Source organism: Octodon degus, unplaced genomic scaffold (genome assembly GCF_000260255.1).
Source record: "Octodon degus isolate 3935 unplaced genomic scaffold, OctDeg1.0 scaffold00047, whole genome shotgun sequence".
Lineage (NCBI taxonomy): Eukaryota > Metazoa > Chordata > Mammalia > Rodentia > Octodontidae > Octodon > Octodon degus.
The window spans coordinates 6,574,770-6,593,134 of record NW_004524623.1 but is presented as its reverse complement, the minus strand read 5'-3'; the positions used below and the strand labels follow the sequence as shown (position 1 = coordinate 6,593,134).

At 43.3% G+C, this 18,365-nt stretch overlaps 2 protein-coding genes across 2 annotated transcripts in view; one reads left to right on the top strand and one right to left on the bottom strand.

Moving 5' to 3' along the window:
- Positions 1-10,742: 10,742 nt before the first annotated feature.
- On the top strand, positions 10,743-12,694 carry Lrrc10 (leucine rich repeat containing 10). Its single transcript, XM_004632157.2, has one exon. The coding sequence runs from the start codon at positions 10,797-10,799 to the stop codon at positions 11,634-11,636; it is 840 nt and encodes a 279-aa protein (XP_004632214.1). The 5' UTR covers positions 10,743-10,796; the 3' UTR covers positions 11,637-12,694.
- Positions 12,695-17,508: 4,814 nt separating this feature from the next.
- Positions 17,509-18,365, bottom strand: part of Cct2 (chaperonin containing TCP1 subunit 2) — a 14,532-nt gene continuing 13,675 nt past the window's right edge. The window contains exon 13 of the mRNA XM_023716278.1: positions 17,509-17,609. Coding sequence (XP_023572046.1) covers positions 17,579-17,609 — 31 coding nt within the window. The 3' untranslated portion in view covers positions 17,509-17,578. The remainder of the gene's footprint in view (positions 17,610-18,365) is intronic.

The window sequence follows — 18,365 nt, the reverse complement described above, 5'->3', positions numbered from 1 at the left end:
CAAATGACTGAAGTTTATCCTTCTTTATGGCACAGTGTTACTCCCTGGCATTTAAATACCAAGTTTTTTTTTGTCCCTTCATCCGTGGGCGGCCATACAAGCTGCTTCTAAGATTCAAATATTACGACTCATGCCTCTTAAAACAGTGCTCATTGTATCCCAGTTTCTGGAATATTGTACTGCTATTATGTGATTCTAGGAACCTCCTAATTTTATCTGTAATCCATGGATTATTCAAGAGTGTATTATTTAATCTCTTTGTTTGCATGACTTCTGGGGCTATTTTTGCCATTCATTTCTAGTTTCATTGCACTATGATCACTAATATCTATGTGATAAGTTTGATTCTTTGCATTTATTAAAGCAAAGTATGAGGTAACATGTACACTATTTTAGAAAACATTCCACACATGCTGCTGAAAATAATGTATATTCTGTTGTTGGGCAAACCACCCTGTATTAATTCTACTCTCTCCTTATCCTTTTGGCTAAGATAAAGTGATATTAAGTCCATTTGTTCAAAAGAATGGTTCAACTCTGCTGTTTCTTTGTTGGCTTTTTGTTCAGTTGATCTATGATGTAGTGATATTAACAAGGAATTAGGTGCCCCACTATAATTTTATTGATATTTATCTGATCTTTTATATCCAGTAGTGTTTGTTTCTGGAATTTGGGTACACCAGTGTTCAGTGTATGTATGTTTATAATTGCTTTCTCTTTTTTTCCACTTCTTACGAATTGTTTACTCAACTAATATGTAGTGACCATCTTTCTCTCTTCTTATCAGATTTGGTTTGAAGTCCATTTTAAGAATAAGATAGGGGCCGGGGAGATGGCTCAGTGGAATAAGCGCTTCCCTAGCAAGTGCAAGGGTCTGAGTTCAATCCCCGGTTCTGCCAAAAAAAAAAAAAAAGAAAGAAAGAAAAAGAATAGGGTAGCTATTCTTGCTTCTTTGGGGTGCCTGTTGCTTGGGATCTTGCTTTCTATCCTTTGATTTTTTTTTTAGTTCATGAATTTATATTTTACTTTTATTATTTATTTATTTATTTATTTTTTGTGGCCATCTCAACCCTCTCTAGGGGTGGAGCTGGCATGGCATGTGGTGCAGGGGATTGAATTGCAGTCCTTGCGCTTGCCTAAGCTTGCCTAAGCAGGTGCTTTAGACCGCTGAGGTATCTCACCAGCCCCAAATTTTTTTTTGAAGTGTGCTTCTTGCATACAGCATACCATTGGGCTTTGGGCTTTGATTCAACCTGCCAACTTGCCTTTTGACTGAGGAATCAAGACCATTGACATGGAGAGTTTTTACTGTGCAGTAGTGACTTATTACTGGCATTACATTATTTTCCTGCTTCTACTTCCTTTTATTTTCCTTCTGCTTAATTGCTCACCCTACCTGATGTATTCATTCTACTATACTTTTTAGCATCATTATCTTTATTATCTCTTTCTAGAGTACCCTGGAAAAATTTTTTTAAGTGCAGGTTTGGTGATCATTAATTTCTTAGAGTCCTTTGTTGTGGAAAGATCTTATCCCCATCAGTTTTCAAAGTTAATTTTGCAGCTTTAATGAGAAGTTGTTTGTTTGTTGGTTGGTTTATTTAGGGTTTGAAACACTTGACATTCTCCTGGTTTGTGTTTGAGAAGTCAGCTATAATTCTAATAAGTTCATCTTTGTAAGTAATTTGTTGTTTTTCTCTAACAGGTTTTCAGATTCTGTCTTTGTGTTGAAATTCTGGGATTTTGACTATGACATGCTGTGGATAAGTTCTTTTCTGATTGTTGCTGTCTCAGTTACTTTTTTCTCTTTGCTGAAACAAAACACCAAACACCCAAAATTAAGGAAGCTTGCAGTTAGTGGAGGTTTCAGTCCATACTCAGCTGGCTCCAAGGCAGAGTGGCACATGGCAGAAGGCAGTAGTTCAGGGTGGCAGAAGGCAGCAAAACAGCAAAAGCACAAAGGCAGAAGCAGAAACAATCACAGCAGCAGCAGATACAGAGGCAGGCCTCTCTCCCTCCCTTATATTGCCTTCAGGCTATCTGCTCCAGGAGGCGTGGAGCACTCATACCCATAATCCCAGCATTGCATCATGAATTAATCACAAACTCTAGCCGGGGAGATGGCTCAGTGGAATAAGCACTTCCCTGGCAAGTGCATGGGCCTGAGTTCAATCCCTGGTTCCACCAAAAGAAAAAAAAAAAACAAAAAACAAAAAAAACTTCTTTTAGTTTTAAAAAAAAAAAAAACAAACTCTAGAAACCTGCCCCCAGTGACTACATGAGGCTTTGTGGGGACAACTAGACACAAGCCATAACAGTTGCTATTTGGGGTTCTGTATGTCTCACCTATCTGTATGTTAAAATTCTTTCCCCATACTTGGAATATTTGTTGTTATTATTTCTACAATCAGATTTTTTATGCTACTGATTTTTCACTAATTCCAATTACTCTAACGTTAGTTTTTGCTCTACCTAGAAGTTGTTAGATCTGTTTTTCACAATCCCTTGTTGTTTTTAAGGTACTTCTGAGTACATGGTGCCCTACGTTAGCCCTATCTTCTAATCTTAACACTGCAAATTGGTTATTTCTGCAGCACATACTTTCAATAGTTTTCTCCCTTCTGAATTTCTGTATGGCATTTTCTCATGTATTCTAATTCTTTGCTAAACTTGTCATTCATATTCTGCATCCTTTTGTTTAGCTCAGCTAGCTTTTAACTAGTGTCTTCTCTATGGTCACTGATCATTTTGCTTATTAAGTTTCTTGTATAGTCTATTTGTTTGGTTATATCATATGACTGTGAGCTCACTAAGCAGCTTATTGATTATTTTCCTCCTCTTCTATTACTTTGCATAACTCAGCTGTTGGGCTTTTGGTATCCCCCACATCAATGTACCCATAGCTTTGGAGGAATTGGGAGTTTTTGGAGATATTTTGTTGCCCTGTTTTTTCATGTTGTTTTTCTTTTGTAATGAGGGTTGAAAATGGATTAAAATGGAAAGATTTTGTGGTTAGCATGAAGATCTCTCTAGTGGCTGCTTTCCAGTGATGCTCTCTGGGCATGTCTAACTATAAATCTCTGCCTTGGTCTCAAGATCTGACCAGCTCCATTGATTTGGGAAGGACAGAGTGCAGTGTGACTGGCTCAGCACCCAGTTCTCTAGGAATAAACCAGTAATGCTGATAACACAAAGACAAACCAAGTATGAACATATTACATAAACAAATTAACAGCAGCCATGCGACCACTGGCAATATAAAAAAAAAATCAGTAATAATAATATAGTCAAGGGGCCAATATAGTCAAGGGGCCGGGGAGATGGCTCAGTGGAATAAGCACTTCCCTGGCAAGTGCAAGGGCCTGAGTTCCATCCCTAGTTCCACCAAAAAAAATAAAAATAAAAAAAATAATATAGTCAAGGGCTGGAGAGATAGCTCAGCAGATTAAGCACCTGCCTGGCAAGCACAAGGTCCTGGATTTGATCCCCGATATAAATAAATAAATACTCAAAAAACAATAATATAGCCAAAGACAAAATGGATAATTGGTGCATTATGAGTAATAAATTTATGAGTAATAAAGTTACCACATTAACAACAGAAAATAGATGTGCTCTAATAACATTCACACAAAGCCACCCAAATATCAATAGGCAGTAAATATTAAATATAACAATTATACCACCATTAGCAATAAAAAGGAATACAATAATAGTACAGTCAGCTAAATATCTATGGATTAATAAATCTTAATCATAATATTAATGAAATGGAGGTGGTGGGCTGAGGAGATGGCTCAGTAGAATAAGTGCTTGCCTGGTAAGTTCAAGGGCCTGAATTCAATCCCTGGTTCCACCAAAAAAAAAAAAAAAAAAAAAAAAATGGAGGTGGTGAGTAAGGGGAAAATGACAGAAATAAACTTTTATAAATTAAAAAATAAGATGTGGGAAGTAAGGTAAGGGAATCTAATTAAAAAGTAAAAGAAAGTTAACAGAATTATTAACTTTAATAGAGAAAAGTTGCCACACCCCACATGGCTCTTGATGTGACTGAGGGAAATGACGGCAAGAGAATGGGAAAAATAAAGATTAGAGACAAAGCTGAGGTCAGGTGGGGCCCTCTCTCCCTGGATGGAAGGAAAGGAAGCTGCTCATCCACTCCAAGGGTGTTTATTTATACATTTGACACAGTTGGTGTCACATGACATCGCTCTGCCTAGCCACAGATTACTTGCATTGTCGTGAGGCTTAGTGTTTTCTGACTGGAGCAGCTTGATCGTGTACCTTCCTCAGGCACTCTTTGTTCTCAAGTGGGACTCACCTCACCCCTAAATGTGTGATCACTTCCCAGCCTCAGTCATTCCCTACAAAGAAAAAACAGAAAAGAACAAACAAGAAATAGAAAAAAAAAGTAAAAAAAAAAAAAAAAAAAAAAACAGAGCAAAAGGAGAGGAGATTTTTCAAGAAAACCAAATTGTCATAAACCAACAGAGAAAAAGACAAAAAGTCCCAAAAATATCTTCGTGTGTTTGAATAAGTGATTTCTTTCCAGGGTAGGAAACACTGCAATCCACCAAGTAGGGGAGAGAGATGGTGAGTCACTAACTGCAAATGTTTTCAAGCTCAGATTTTTATGCACAAGTGCTGGGACCTGCTCTGCTGTTCCTGCTGGGTGTGGTCAATGGTGTCTGCCTCCGGGGTGATGCTGCTGGTTCTGGTGTCCATGCCTGTGTGTGCCCCAATTCATCGTTTTCTCTACCTACTGTTACAGCCTATGGGCTTACAAGACATCTCCCTGCTGCAGAAGTCCCTTTTCTGTACAACCCAGGCTGTGGCAGTTATCCAAGCCACTGAGTACCCCTGATCATGTTGGCAGACCACTAAGATCTGTGTAGGAAGCAGGTGGTTAACAGGGATCAAGCAGCATTTTCAGACCCCATCCAACAACTACATACTACTAGCCTGGTTTCTCACCGTCACTGTGGTAAGTCCAGAAGCACTGAAGTGTAGTTGTTTGGTAGTTTCTGATTCCTTGACTGGCTGAGTTTGAAATGATTCACCCATTCCCCAAATGGCTCCTGGTTAAATACTCTCAAATTGAGGGGCCAGCAAGATAGCTCAGCAGACTAAAGCGCCTGCTTAGACAAGCTTAGGCAAGCACAGGAACCAAGGTTTAATCCCCAACACCATATGCCATGCCAGCCCTGCCTCCAGGCAGGCTGAGCGGGCCACAAAGTCCAGGCATGGTGGCACATGCCTGTAATCCCAGGAATGGGGAGGCTGAAAGCAGGAGGATCATGAGTCCAAAGTGCATGGTGAAACCCTGTAACTACCCAATACATTTTTAATAATAATAATAATAATAATGATAATAATAATAATAATAAATACTCTCAAATCTAGCAGGTGCTGTAATAAATATCTTCTCTAGCCTGCCATAAAGGAGTTACTTTCAGACAAAATACACACACTGTTTTTGCAATAACTGCTTCCTTTGCAGTTTACAATAACTGTAACGGGCTTGTGCTGCTGGCCCAGTCTTTTGCTTGTCCCTGGGAAGGTTGATTCTCCCAGGGCTTATTGTATGTTTGCTAAGACAGGTGTTATGGTTTGTATCTAATTCACCCCGCAAAGCTTCATGCAGTCATGGGGCAGACTTCTAGAGTCTGTGATTAATTCATAATCCAGTGCTGGGATTATGGATCTGAGTACTGCTGGGATTATGGGTGTGAGTACTACACCCAGCCTGGGGCAGATAGCCTGAAGACAACATAAGGGAGACAGACTTGTTCTCTGCACCATTGTTGCTGCTGCTCCTCCCTTTTGCTCTTGCTGATTTTGCTGTTTTCCATAGCCATGAACTGCTGTCCTCTGCCATGTGACAGTCTACTTCAGAGCTAGCTGAGTATGGACTGAAACCTCCACAAGCTGCGAGCTAAATAAACCTTTTCTTCCTTCATTTTTTGTGTCAGGTATTTTGTCCCAGCAATGAGAGAAAAGTCACTGAGACAGTAGGTACCCTTGGTTAGCACGGCAGCCTGTTTCCTTGTAGTCTCTGCATTACCTTTTGTTTCTCCAGTTTCTCTGTAGTGTTTTAGTTTTCCTGTCAACTCTTTCTTAATTTCAAGGGATCTACTCTTCTTTCTTCACTAAGTTGTTGTTTTCCAATTGTCTTTGACTCTAGGTTGTGGAGAGGCTGGGTTTTGCTGCTGGTCTTTACTTGCCAATTTTCTGTGTGTGTGTGTGTGTGTGTGTGTGTGTGTGTGTCTATTGCATCATCTAAGAGGAGGCCCAGTGTTGGGCGCCAGCGCCCTACATGCTTGCCCTCCCCCACGGGGGATTTCCAGAGCTAAGCTTAACCTCTGCTGGCGCATTCTATTTGGCTAAGAGCTGTTACAACCAGGCACTTGCCCATTGGCTGGTTTAAGACACGCAGCCTTATTTGATTGGTCCTGGGGAGTATAAAAGAGGATGTTACGGAAGGTCCGGGGTAGTTCGGCGGAGGAGTTCGGGAAGTAGTTCGGCGAAGTAGTTCGGTTGAGTAGTAGTTCCGGGGAGAAGTTCGGGGGAGAGAAGAATAAAGAGAAGTTTAAGCACCATCTGACTCGCGTGTGATTTCAACGAGCGCCCGACAGCCCAGTGTGTGAAAACAAAATTGTAGAACAAGCTTACTTGGATTCAAATTCTGGCTCTACTACTTGCTAGCTTATTCCAGTTCTAAATCTCATTTCCTGATTTCTCTAATATATCAAATGGAAAAACTAATTGTCTATATATTTTAGCACTGCTGTAAGGTTTAAGTGGCTAATAATGCTATGCTAAACAACTTAAGCATTATGTTTAATTCTCTTAAAATATTACAGTATACTTAATCATATTTTTTGTCTTCTTTTGCTGTTTCTTTCCTTTTGTTCTTTCTATTTCCATTGCCATTTTTCATGTTAGAGCCTCCCTGGCCTTAGTTATTCCCTTAGTCTGTTTTCTGTTGCTATTAATTAAATACTTGCCACATCTGGTGCAGCTCTCGTACTTCCCGATGGGGTAGACGGTGGAGGATGAAGAAATGCAGACAAGAGTCAAATGCAGAAAGGTGAGGTCAAGTGGAGCCTTCTCTCTGGATGAAAGAGAACTGCTCAAGAACTGAAACACGTTTATTTATACACTTGGAAGTCTATTATTAGTTGACACCCTCTGCCTAGCAACTTGATTGTTTAGCTCGCCTCAGGACGCTTCACATTCTTGGAGCTGGAACAGCTTGCTCACATGCCTCGCCTCGGACACTCTGCACGCGTGACCAATCTCCAGCTTCAGCTACTCCCCACAAATACCTGTGACTAGTACCTTATAGAGAAAAGAGGCTTATTTAGCCCACAGTTTGGAGGTTAATGAGCAGAGTGCAGGCATCTGCTAAGCTCTGATGAAGGCCTCTTGGAGCATGCTGATGGCCGCACGGAGTTTATGGAAAAACAAGAGACCACGCAGGGCTAGGGTTGCTGAAGACCACTCCACTAGGAACTCATCCCCTCTACCAGACCTCACCCACTGCCAGGAGACCCAGACCCATCACACCCACCACCTCAGTGCTGCCATACTGGGGACTGAGCTTCCAGGCACATGAACATGTAGGGGACATGAACCGCACAAAACCATAGCACTTAACCTCCTTACACAGGGCTGGCATTAAAGTGCTGAAAGTTCTCTCTACAGAGACACAGTTTGTCAAGTAATGTGGCCTAACAACAAAGCATGCCCCTTCCCCTGTCCTGAGAGAACTGGAGACCCTGTGAGTTCAGGGACTTGTTGGTAGACACCATATTGGCTGCATCTACAGCGTAATAGGTGGCCAGTAGATACTTGATGTCATTATTAAACCACTTCAAGCCATTCTCTGTTCATACGAAAAGTGTGGTAAAACATTTACCAATACTAAAAGAATGCATATAGTCATGTAAAGCACCAGCATAGTACTTGGCATTTAGCAGATGCTAAACATGTAACTACTAGCAATATATATAATTTTACTACTAGCAATATTATCACTAACAGTTCCACAGACAACAGGGCTGCTGCTTCATGATCATTCATGCTCTCCATTGACCGTGTTAAAAAAAAAAAAAAAAAAGAGGCGAGGTATGGTACTTGGGGTGACGCTAGTCTACTTATCAGCGGTAAGTAAAGCAAGGCAAGGACTCCAGATAAGCACCCTTGACGGCCGGTGTGTAGAAACCCTAAGAACACTGGCTTCAGTAGTGATCCTGAAAGCAGAGGCTGGAGAGTGACACCGCTTCACCAAGCACCTCCGTGGAGCCACCGTTCACACAGATGTTGCCTATGGTCTATGGCCAGGCCCAGTCTATTACAGTAGAGGGTTGGAGGAGGTCCAGCAATGAGCCTCTGCTCCTGCAAACCCAGACACATTTTGCAGAGAAGTTGATTTATTTTTGTTTTCCAGACTAGAGATTTTAAACATAAATAGTATGTGCTATAGTTTTTTTAATCAATCAGTACACAAGGGTGTGATGGAAAAGATAACCCTGTCATCTTCAAATCTTCATGCAGATATTTATTATCGATATTTTAATAATATTTATTATCAATATTTTAATGTATATACTAGGATAGATGCATAGTTTTTCCCAGACAGCAATCATAAAAAAACTGCTTTTAATTATGCTTTTTATCCTTTCATATATCTTTCAAATCAGTACTATGTATAGATATGTCTCATTTTTAGCTACTCCATTTATAAGAGAATATGACAGATAAGCCCCCGGATCTCAATGACTTAAAGTTCACTTATCACGTAAATCCAGTTGTTGGTTGAATGTGAAGTGGGAGAAGGCAGCTGGTCTACTCCGAGCTCTTGTCCAGGAATCCTGAATGACTCAGTGCCCTGCCAACTTGAACGTGTGACTTCCACACACTTGGTAGCATCTAAAGTCACTGCAGATGACAATATCCAGCCATCTCTTGAGGTGATATTAAACTATTTTCTTTTACAAGACAGGGTCTTGCTATGCAGTTCAGGCTGGCCTCAAGCTCACTTTGGAGCCCAGGCTAGGCTCAAACTCACAACAATCCCCCCCACCTCCACCTCCCTCGTGCTGGGATGACAGGTATGTGCCACCACACTGGCTATTTAAACTACTGAAGGCTGGCATTCCTCATTTCTTCTGCTTTTTTTGTCTTTTGTCAGAACCAAGGTTTTGCGGAGGCAGGCAATCCATTGTTAAGAGAACAAATCCGCGGCCTTGCTCATGCTAGGCAAGTTCTCTACCTCTGAGCTATGTCCCCACCCCAAAGGCAAGTTTCTAAAGTATGGGAAAATATTACCTGGTAACAAAAATCAAACAAACAAATGAACAAACAAAAAATTTCTTTAAGGGGGCCGGGGAGATGGCTCAGTGGAATAAGCGCTTCCCTGGCAAGTGCAAGGGTCTGAGTTCGATCCCTGGTTCCACCAAAACAAAACAAAACAAAAATTTCTTTAAGGGGAAAGGGAGATGGCTCAGTGGAATAAGCATTTCCCTGGCAAATGCAAAGGCCTGAGTTCCAGTCCTCAGTTCCACAAAATAAAAAAAAATTAAAAAAAGAAAGAGCTTTGGGGTCAGGAAGACAGCTCAGTGGAATAAGCGCTTCCCTGGCAAGCACAAGGGCCTGAGTTCAATCCCTGGTTCTGCAAAAAAAAAAGAATTAAGAAATAGGAAAATGCACATCCATAACCACTAGCTTTGGCTTGGTAGAGAAAAGACTATTGAGGGCCGGGGAGATGGCTCAGTGGAATAAGCACTTCCCTAGCAAGTGCAAGGGTCTGAGTTCAATCCCCGGTTCCGCAAAAAAAAAAAAAAAAAAAAAGAAAGAAAAGACTATCAATTGAAGATCTTTATAGGATGTATACCTTTGACTCAGGAATACTGTTAAGGAAATTTCCTATGAAAATTAATGGATCCCTGCTCACATTTGCATGAACAATACAAGAATATTTACAATAGTAACATCAGTAGCCCTATAAGTAACCTAAAGGTCCAACAATGGAGAACTGTTTAAATCACTGTACATCCACATAATGGGACAGTCTGCAGGTATCACAAATAATTATTTAGAGCTGGATGCGGTGACGGACACCTGTAATCCCAGCACTCTGGAGGCTGAGGCAGGAGGATTGTTGCAAGTGTGAGACCAGCCTGGGCTACAAAGTGAGCTCAAGGGCAGCCTGAATTGCAAAGCGAGACCCTGCCTCAGAAAGACAAAAAAATAAATAAATAAATAAATAATAATAATATATATTATTTAGATAACTGCAAACAAAAGTATGTCCATGATATATTATAATAAAAAAGACTCATATGGTACAATTTTTTAAACAAATTGATTACTTGTAGCAAAAGATACAGGCCCATCTACATCTGAATGTTTACCATATTTCTCTTGATAGTACACCATTTGCCTTTTTTCTTTCCTTTCTACCTTTACACACTATCTCAATACTTTATTATCAGAAGAAACAACATACTTTCATTTCAGTGTGAAAGGAAAAAACTAAAAAGGAGATAAAAGGGATTAGGCGGGTGAAGGCAAGTATGCGAGTGGGGCAGGCCTCCTACCCGAGTGTTGGGTCTGTCATCTGACACTCAGGCTACTATCGGGAGCACTTTCCCCTGTCAAAGTGACTGGCTTTTGTCCCGCTATCTCTAGGTTATAAAGGGAGGGCAGGGGAGCCTCGGGTCAGTGAGCAGAAAGCCCCCGCGCCCTCCAGAGAGCTTAGGGGCAGGGGCTCCCTGTGCCTCCAGCTCCGCATGGGGAACATCATCAGGGCCCTCGTGGCCTTCATCCCTGCTGACCGCTGCCAGAACTACGTGGTCAGAGACCTCCGGGAGATGCCCCTCGACAAGACTGTGGATGTGAGCGGGAGCCAGCTGCGCCGCCTCCCCGTGCACGTGTGCGCCTTCACGGAGCTGGTCAAGCTCTACCTGAGTGACAACCATCTCAACAGCCTGCCTGCAGAGCTGGGGCAGCTGCAGAACCTGCAGATCCTGGCCTTGGATTTCAACAACTTCAAGGCTCTGCCCCAGGTGGTGTGTACCTTGAAGCAGCTCTGTATCCTCTACCTGGGCAACAACAAGCTCTGTGACCTCCCCAGTGAGCTGAGCCGGCTCCAGAACCTGCGGACCTTGTGGATCGAGGCCAACTGCCTCACGCAGCTGCCGGAAGTGGTGTGCGAATTGAGTCTCCTGAGGACTCTGCACGCGGGCTCCAACGCCCTGCGACTGCTGCCGGGCCGGCTCCGGCGCCTCCGCGAGCTGCGGACCATCTGGCTGTCGGGCAACCTGCTCACTGACTTCCCACCTGTGCTGCTTCACATGCCCTTCCTGGAGGTCATTGATGTGGACCGGAACCGCATCCGATACTTCCCCAGCCTGGCCCACTTGTCCAGCCTGAAGGTGGTCATCTACGATCACAACCCGTGCAGGAACGCACCCAAAGTGGCCAAAGGTGTGCGACGCGTGGGAAGATGGGCCGAGGAGACGCCAGAGCCCGACCCCAGAAAAGCCAGGCGCTACGCACTGGCCCTGGAGGAAAATCCGGAGCCACAGGCCCCCGCTCCGCCTCCTCCACTTCCTCCTTCCAGTGCCTGAAGAGCGGTGGCTGCAGGTCAGTCCAAGGACCCCACTCCAGCGTGCTCTGAGGACCTCTCCATTAGAGGGGAAGGCATTTTTCTGGGTCACTGGCCGGCCTGCTGGAGAGCCAGGTGAAATGCCACAGAGCAACGCTGCGGAAGCCTTCTTGTCCAACAGTGTGTCTTTCAAAGGGAAGTTGTGCCCTGTTGGTGGCTGGGCTATTCAGGGTGATGTTAACTACTTCACAGGAAAAACGGCTTCTCCAAGCAGGTGTCTTGAACCCTGAAGAGTGAGAAGGGTTAGGACACTGACCTCCATTCTGCAGCAAAGGTTGGTCATGAAGGTTGTGAAACGGCTGAAATAAGGCACTTATTAAAGAACCTGCTAGACGTTCCGGTGGCTTGCCCTGGCCCTTCGCAGGATGTGTTTTCTTTACGGTGAATGGTATCTATGCATTGTTACCAATGCGGGCCACTGCCAGTAGGACATTTCTACCTAGGTTGTCACATTCACGGGAGGTGGGGGGCACCTGTTTGTTGTGCCTGGGCTCAAGATGAAACATTTTCCCAAGTTTAACACTCTGAAGACTCCTGCCAGAGAATGCCTCTTGGGGTCCAGCTGCCAATGGTTCACACTGATGTCACTCGTTTTTTTCCTTGAAAGCCTGGGGCAAGGTCTGCTCCCCAATGTGTATTGTCACTGAGGACCTTAGGGGTCATCTGAAAGGTAGTCTCACTTGTGTGCAGTCCCGCTGTTCCCAGCCAAGCCCCTTCCGCCCCAATAGAGACCTCCTAGTTCCCTGTCCTTGCAGGAATGCCACACCCCTGGAACTACACAAAGCAAAAGGAGTAGGTGAGAAGTTGTTCCTCTGAAGCTTAAACTGCAGGCTGGAGGTTATGCTAAACATCTCCTCTGCCCTTTTCACCTCAGCGTTCCTGCTTCTGTTTCCACTTGTTTTCATTTTTAAAGACAGGCTCTCTTGCCAGTGCATAAACCTAGTTACTTTGGTCTTTATTTTTTTGGAAGCATATAAACCTTCTCATGAAAACTTTAACTTGAAAGATACTGCTGTCAGTGTTTATAAGCTTTTTTTTTTTAATTGTATTTATGTGTGTGTGTGTGTGTGTGTGTGTGTGTGGCCAGCTCAGCCCACCAGAGGGCGGGGCTGGCTGGCATGTGGTGCTGGGGGATTGAACCGAGGTCCCTGTGCTTTGCCAAGCTTGTTCTAAGTAGGTGCTTTAGACCACTGAGCCATCTCACCAGCCCCGTTCATAAGCTTTTTCAAGACAAAAGACACAGAAAGTGTCTTCCTAATGGAAACAAACTGTACTGAGCTTTTAAAAGTGCTTGTCCCAGAACAGCATCTTAACCCAGCAAGTTTTTGTTCTAAAATAAAGTAGCAAAGCAGACTATCTTTATGAATAGTTCTGTACCAGAAATACTTCTCGCTGCACTGCAGATGTCTGTGACATCACATTATTCCTTCCTATCACCTGCCAAGCCTCTGCTAGCCATCGATCAGCCTGCTGAAGAATCCTTTCGATCATTCAGTGTAATAGGCTTATATCTATAAATTGTAGTTATTCTCTAGTAAATAAGCCCAGATTTCAATTAGATAGCTAGGATTTATACTTTCTTCATTCCTAATGATTGAAATATACTGAGCTAAAATCAAGTTAAGTGTTTGCCAGTAAGAATTTGCCTCCTGGGCTGGTGAGATGGCTCAGTGGTCTAAAGCACCTACTTAGAACAAGCTTAGCAAAGCACAGGGACCACAGTTCAATCCCCCAGCACATGCCAGCCAGCCCCGCCCCCTGGTGGGCTGAGCTGCCCCCCCCCACATAGATAAATAAATAAGATTTTAAAAAAAAAAATTTACCTCCTAAGCTTTATCTACAGCAGAGCTTATGGGCTGCTGATTTTCTTTTGAACTGTCTTCTCCCCTTGCCCCAAGATTGACTCCACCTCTTTCAGCATGGCTGCAGGTTACAGCCATAAAATAGTGAAGTCAGTTGATCCGTAAAAGCTCCCATCGCAGAAGCTAACTTCTGAATCGGATGTCAAATTATGAACATTTTGGCTGACTGTCGAGCTGTTTTCTTCTAAAACAATCAATATACAACAAATAAACCTCTTTCAAATAATATGGCTAAGAAATTTTGCTGTCCAAAGATGTTTCACTGTAGGTTTTCAATTAATTTTATAGAGTGTACAAATGCCTGCGGTGCAATCTGATATTTTCTGGAGACATTAGCATCACGCATGGTAAGGGAAAGGGAGTGCTGAGGCACCAAGCAGAACTTTCTTTTCACCTGTGAGTGCTGAATCTGAAGCACTTGTGGGAGGACGTTTCCGTGGTACTGGGGATGAACCCAGGGCCTCACGTGAGGCAAATGCCTCTGAGTGACACCTTCAGGCCTGTTCCCGAGCTTTACACAAGGATTTGTTTTGTTTTTGCGGAACAGGGGATTGAACTCAGGACCTTGCACTTGCCAGGGAAGCGCTTATTCCACTGAGCCATCTCCCTGGCCCCCTACACAAGGATTTTAACTTCCAGAAATAAAAGTGATGACAACAAAATTTTCACATGGATTCTATGAAAAATTCTTTCATTCTGTCTTAAAATATAGCACAATGGTTTGTAACTTCACACCTAAAAAGGAGCATTTGCCTGATGCAGTGATGCACACCTGTAATCCCAGCACTCTGGAGGCTGAAGCAGGAGGATTGTTGCAAGTTTGAGACCAGCCTGGGCTACAAAGTGAGCTTGTCAAGGCCAGCCTGAGCTGCATAGTAAGACCCTGTCTCAAAAAGACAAAGAAAAGGGTGGGGTGGAAGGCATTTGCCCTGAAAATCAACTGAACTGAGGCAACTTTAACTAAAAGCACAGATCAAACGCACCAAGATTCAGAAGCAGTATAGTATCATGGCTCAGGGCCCTCAGACCCCCTGCCTCACATCCCAGCTCTGCCTTGGTTAAAACCTGTGTACACATTTCCTCATCAGTAAAACAGTAAATGTCTACCTTTTATGTAAGGACAAAAACAACTACCATGTTTAAAGGTATGGAAGTGCTTGGCATGTGACAGTAAATGTTCACGTATCATTCCTTTACTGCTATGCAATGCAGCCCAATATTTACCTAAATCAGTCTAACTCCTTGCTTGATGGGAAAGCATAAATGGCTGTAGAACCAGACTACCCCCACCCCAAGTAAATTTTTCTACCATAGAATCTAGTCCTGATTTATAATTGTAATTTGGTCAACTACTTCTAGCTTATGCAGGTACAACACACAGACTTGCACACCAAGGGCTCATTCTTTAAATTTCTACATGAGTGTACTTTGTACCTTCTGGATTCTAAACATTAAAAAAAAAAAAAAAAAAATCAAACTCGAATGGTGCCACATATTTTATTGCCTTGTTATTCTACCTAATCCTACTACCCTAGAAAGAACACTCAGGCTTTCTGAGAAGACCAAAACCCACACACCTTTTCTTCTCCTCTGGACTGTCCACACCTGCAGAACAGGAAGTGGGTCTCATTTAGCTTTGCAGCCCTGGCTGGCACAGCTCTGTGGCGTCACCTGAATACTGACTGTGTCACGCAGCCAGCCCACATGGACGGGCGGACACTCCGGGGACTAGTCACATCTTCAGGTCCTTGAGCAGTGCCTTCACTGAATCCTTCCACTTCCCCTTTGCAAACAGGTGCTACGTACTGGTACTGCATACTTTTCAGTCAGGAAGCCAGGGCTCTAATTTAGTGGCAGAGTGCACGCTTAAGGTGCGTCAGCCCCTCAGCTCCATCCCAGCACCAACCCTAAGTGATACCGATCAGAATCTATTGTTTTCTCTTTACACTCACGTGGGGAATAGGAAAAGTTCTACAGCAAGTCTCTGCTCTTCAGAAAAGGTTTACACTATTGTTCTAATGTACTCCTAGAGTCAAGGCAAATTTTATGTTTTATGGAGTATACACTTTTATCTTTCAGGTCCCTGACAAGAACTGAACTCATGGAGAGACAAAGACCATGACTACACAGGGTAAAGTACAGGGAAGAGTAGGGTAATAGTAACAGTCACCTACAGCAGCTGCTGTTAGCAGCTGAGGATGAGGGAATAGGGAAAATACACGGCCTGTACTAAGGGCTGGGAGCCCTGCAAAAGCAGCTGCCTAGTGAAGACGGCACAGTAGATCGTGCCCAGGCGCAGCTACTCCCAGGAACGGAGCAAAGGCAGGCAGAAGGCAAGGCCCAGCTCCCCCATCCGTTAGCACTCCTGAGTTGCACCTCCAGACCTGTCTGGAGCTGTGCGGCGGTTAGCAAGGCCAAGCCTCCACGGCCACTAGCAAGGAACAGATCCCAAAGGGAAGTGGTTACTGGATTGAAAAATACTCAGCAGCTAAAACAAGTTTTACAGCAGCGACGGTAACCACCATAAATTCCACATCTACTTATGGTTACTTCCACGGTGCTGGGAGTTGCACCCAAAGCCTTGCAGGTGGGTCCAAGCTCTCCCACCAGAGCTACATACAGCACCATCCTGTTCTTTTCAAAGCTACCTTAAACTCCATCTTAAGTGTTCCAGGAATGCAAGGGCCTGGGCCAGACTTACCTGTACACTTGGAATTTTTCCAGGCCCAACAAACTAATCCTGCAGCAACTTCAAAGTATGAGCTAAGAAGGCACAAGGGGGGCTGCAGGAGCAGCACGTCACTACTGGGGCTTCCGCTGTCCTGTGTGTTCTCCACGTGCATTAACTTCCGACTTCTAAAGGCTAAGGGTAGCCAGCCAGCAGAATGCCTGCCTAGCATGTGCAACGCTGGGTTTGCTCCCAATATGAAACAAAAGTTTGCAAATTTTACTAAAGCTGCCTTCAAAATAAAATTCACTACCTACAACACCTATATCCATTCTCATTCTCCCTTGGACTTTCAAAAGTACAAAACCCTTAACAAAATGACAATCAGAAAACTAAATGAATACTGAAGTTTAGGGTACTTTTGCTACACAAAATTAAATCATTAGAGGGGCTGGAGAGATGGCTCAGTGGTCTAAAGCACCTACTTGGAACAAGCTTGGCAAAGCACAGGGACCGTGGTTCGATCCTCCAGCACCACATGCCAGCCAGCCGCGCCCCCTGGTGGGCTGAGCTGGCCACACACACACACACACACACACACACACACACACACACACACACACACACACACACACACACACACACACACACTAAAATAAATGTTAAAAAAAAAAAAAATTAAATCATTAGAATTTGCGTGCCACTGAGCATTATCTGACCTAGTGACAAAGACTAACATATGGTGTGCTGATTACACTTGAACTTGTATCAACATATTTATTTCATAAAAGTGTAAGATCAGGGCTGGCAAGATAGCTCAGTGGACTAAGAGCTTGCTCAGACAAGAGTAGGTTGGACCCCCAGCACCACATGCCACACTGGCCCCACCCTCAGGCACACAGAGCCACTGAGACTGGGTGTGGTGGCGCAGGCCTGTAATCCCAGCCCTGGGGAGGCTGGAACAGGAGGATCACTACAAGTCTGAGCTGCGTAATGAGACCCTGCACCAAATACATTTTTTAAAAAAGCATAAGATCATTAAGTAGAACACCTCTACACTGCAGATCTTCTTCCAGTAAGTAAATTTTAAATGAGGCACAAACACATCAGTAAGACATTGGTACTCTTTTTAGATTTTTTATTTTAATGACAGTAAGAGAAATGAATTTTTATTATCAACTGAATTGTATGGAAAAATCAAACAAAATAAATTAGACCCATGTTAAAACAGAAGGTCAGCTAAGTGTCCAAACATAAGGATATAATGGACACAGATAAGTGTCAACTCCTCAGTCTTTTTTAAGAAGTTGAAGTCTTTCAAATGCAATTTCGCTATGAAGTGGTCCAGATATCAACAGCACATGCGAATGCCGCCTAACAAGGGTGGTGATCAGGGACACGTTTCCTGTAAGAAAAAACATACCTAAGAAAAGAGCAGGGCTAGCGGTAGAGTCTTGGCTAAGGCCTAGGAGAGCCTAGAGGCAACCTCCAGGACCACTGCCACAAAAAAGTTAACAGTTAAAATGAAAAAAATGACTTTAACTGAAGTTGTACACTAAATACAAACAGCTGGTATCTGAATTTTAATAAAATCATCATGGTTCAATGTTCCGTAAGGATATTTCTCATGACTAAAGTTCTTTAATTACAATGGTATAAGGTGGAGCATGAAGACTTGCGGATATGAGCAATTCTCCACTTCTCATCCCACAAAGCTACATTAACCAAGACATAATCCCTAGAAAAAGGTTAATTCACTCAAGTGCACGAGTGTCTGTGTGTATGTAGCACACAAAAATGTTAACAGAAGACAGCTACTGTCTTGTGAAATGACAAGACACTGTGGACACCGAGATGAAAGCGCTGTACCAGATCGCCTGCTACCATCGGGGAGGCTGGTATGGGTGGGTACTATGCTCCACAGGCCAGTATCCCTCTCACCATTTGAGGCTATATAGCGAAGAGACATAAATCTTTTGGGAAGAAGGGATAATAAGATTAGCAGAAAAAATTTTAACTTGATGCTTTGAGGAGCTAAAGTTTAAAAAAGTTTCCACATTGCCAGTGAAGCGGAAGACCCAATACTATTATGGACTACTGAACTCTTTTAGAATATTTTGCTGAGTTCACACACCTATAATATTTAAATGATGGAACTTAA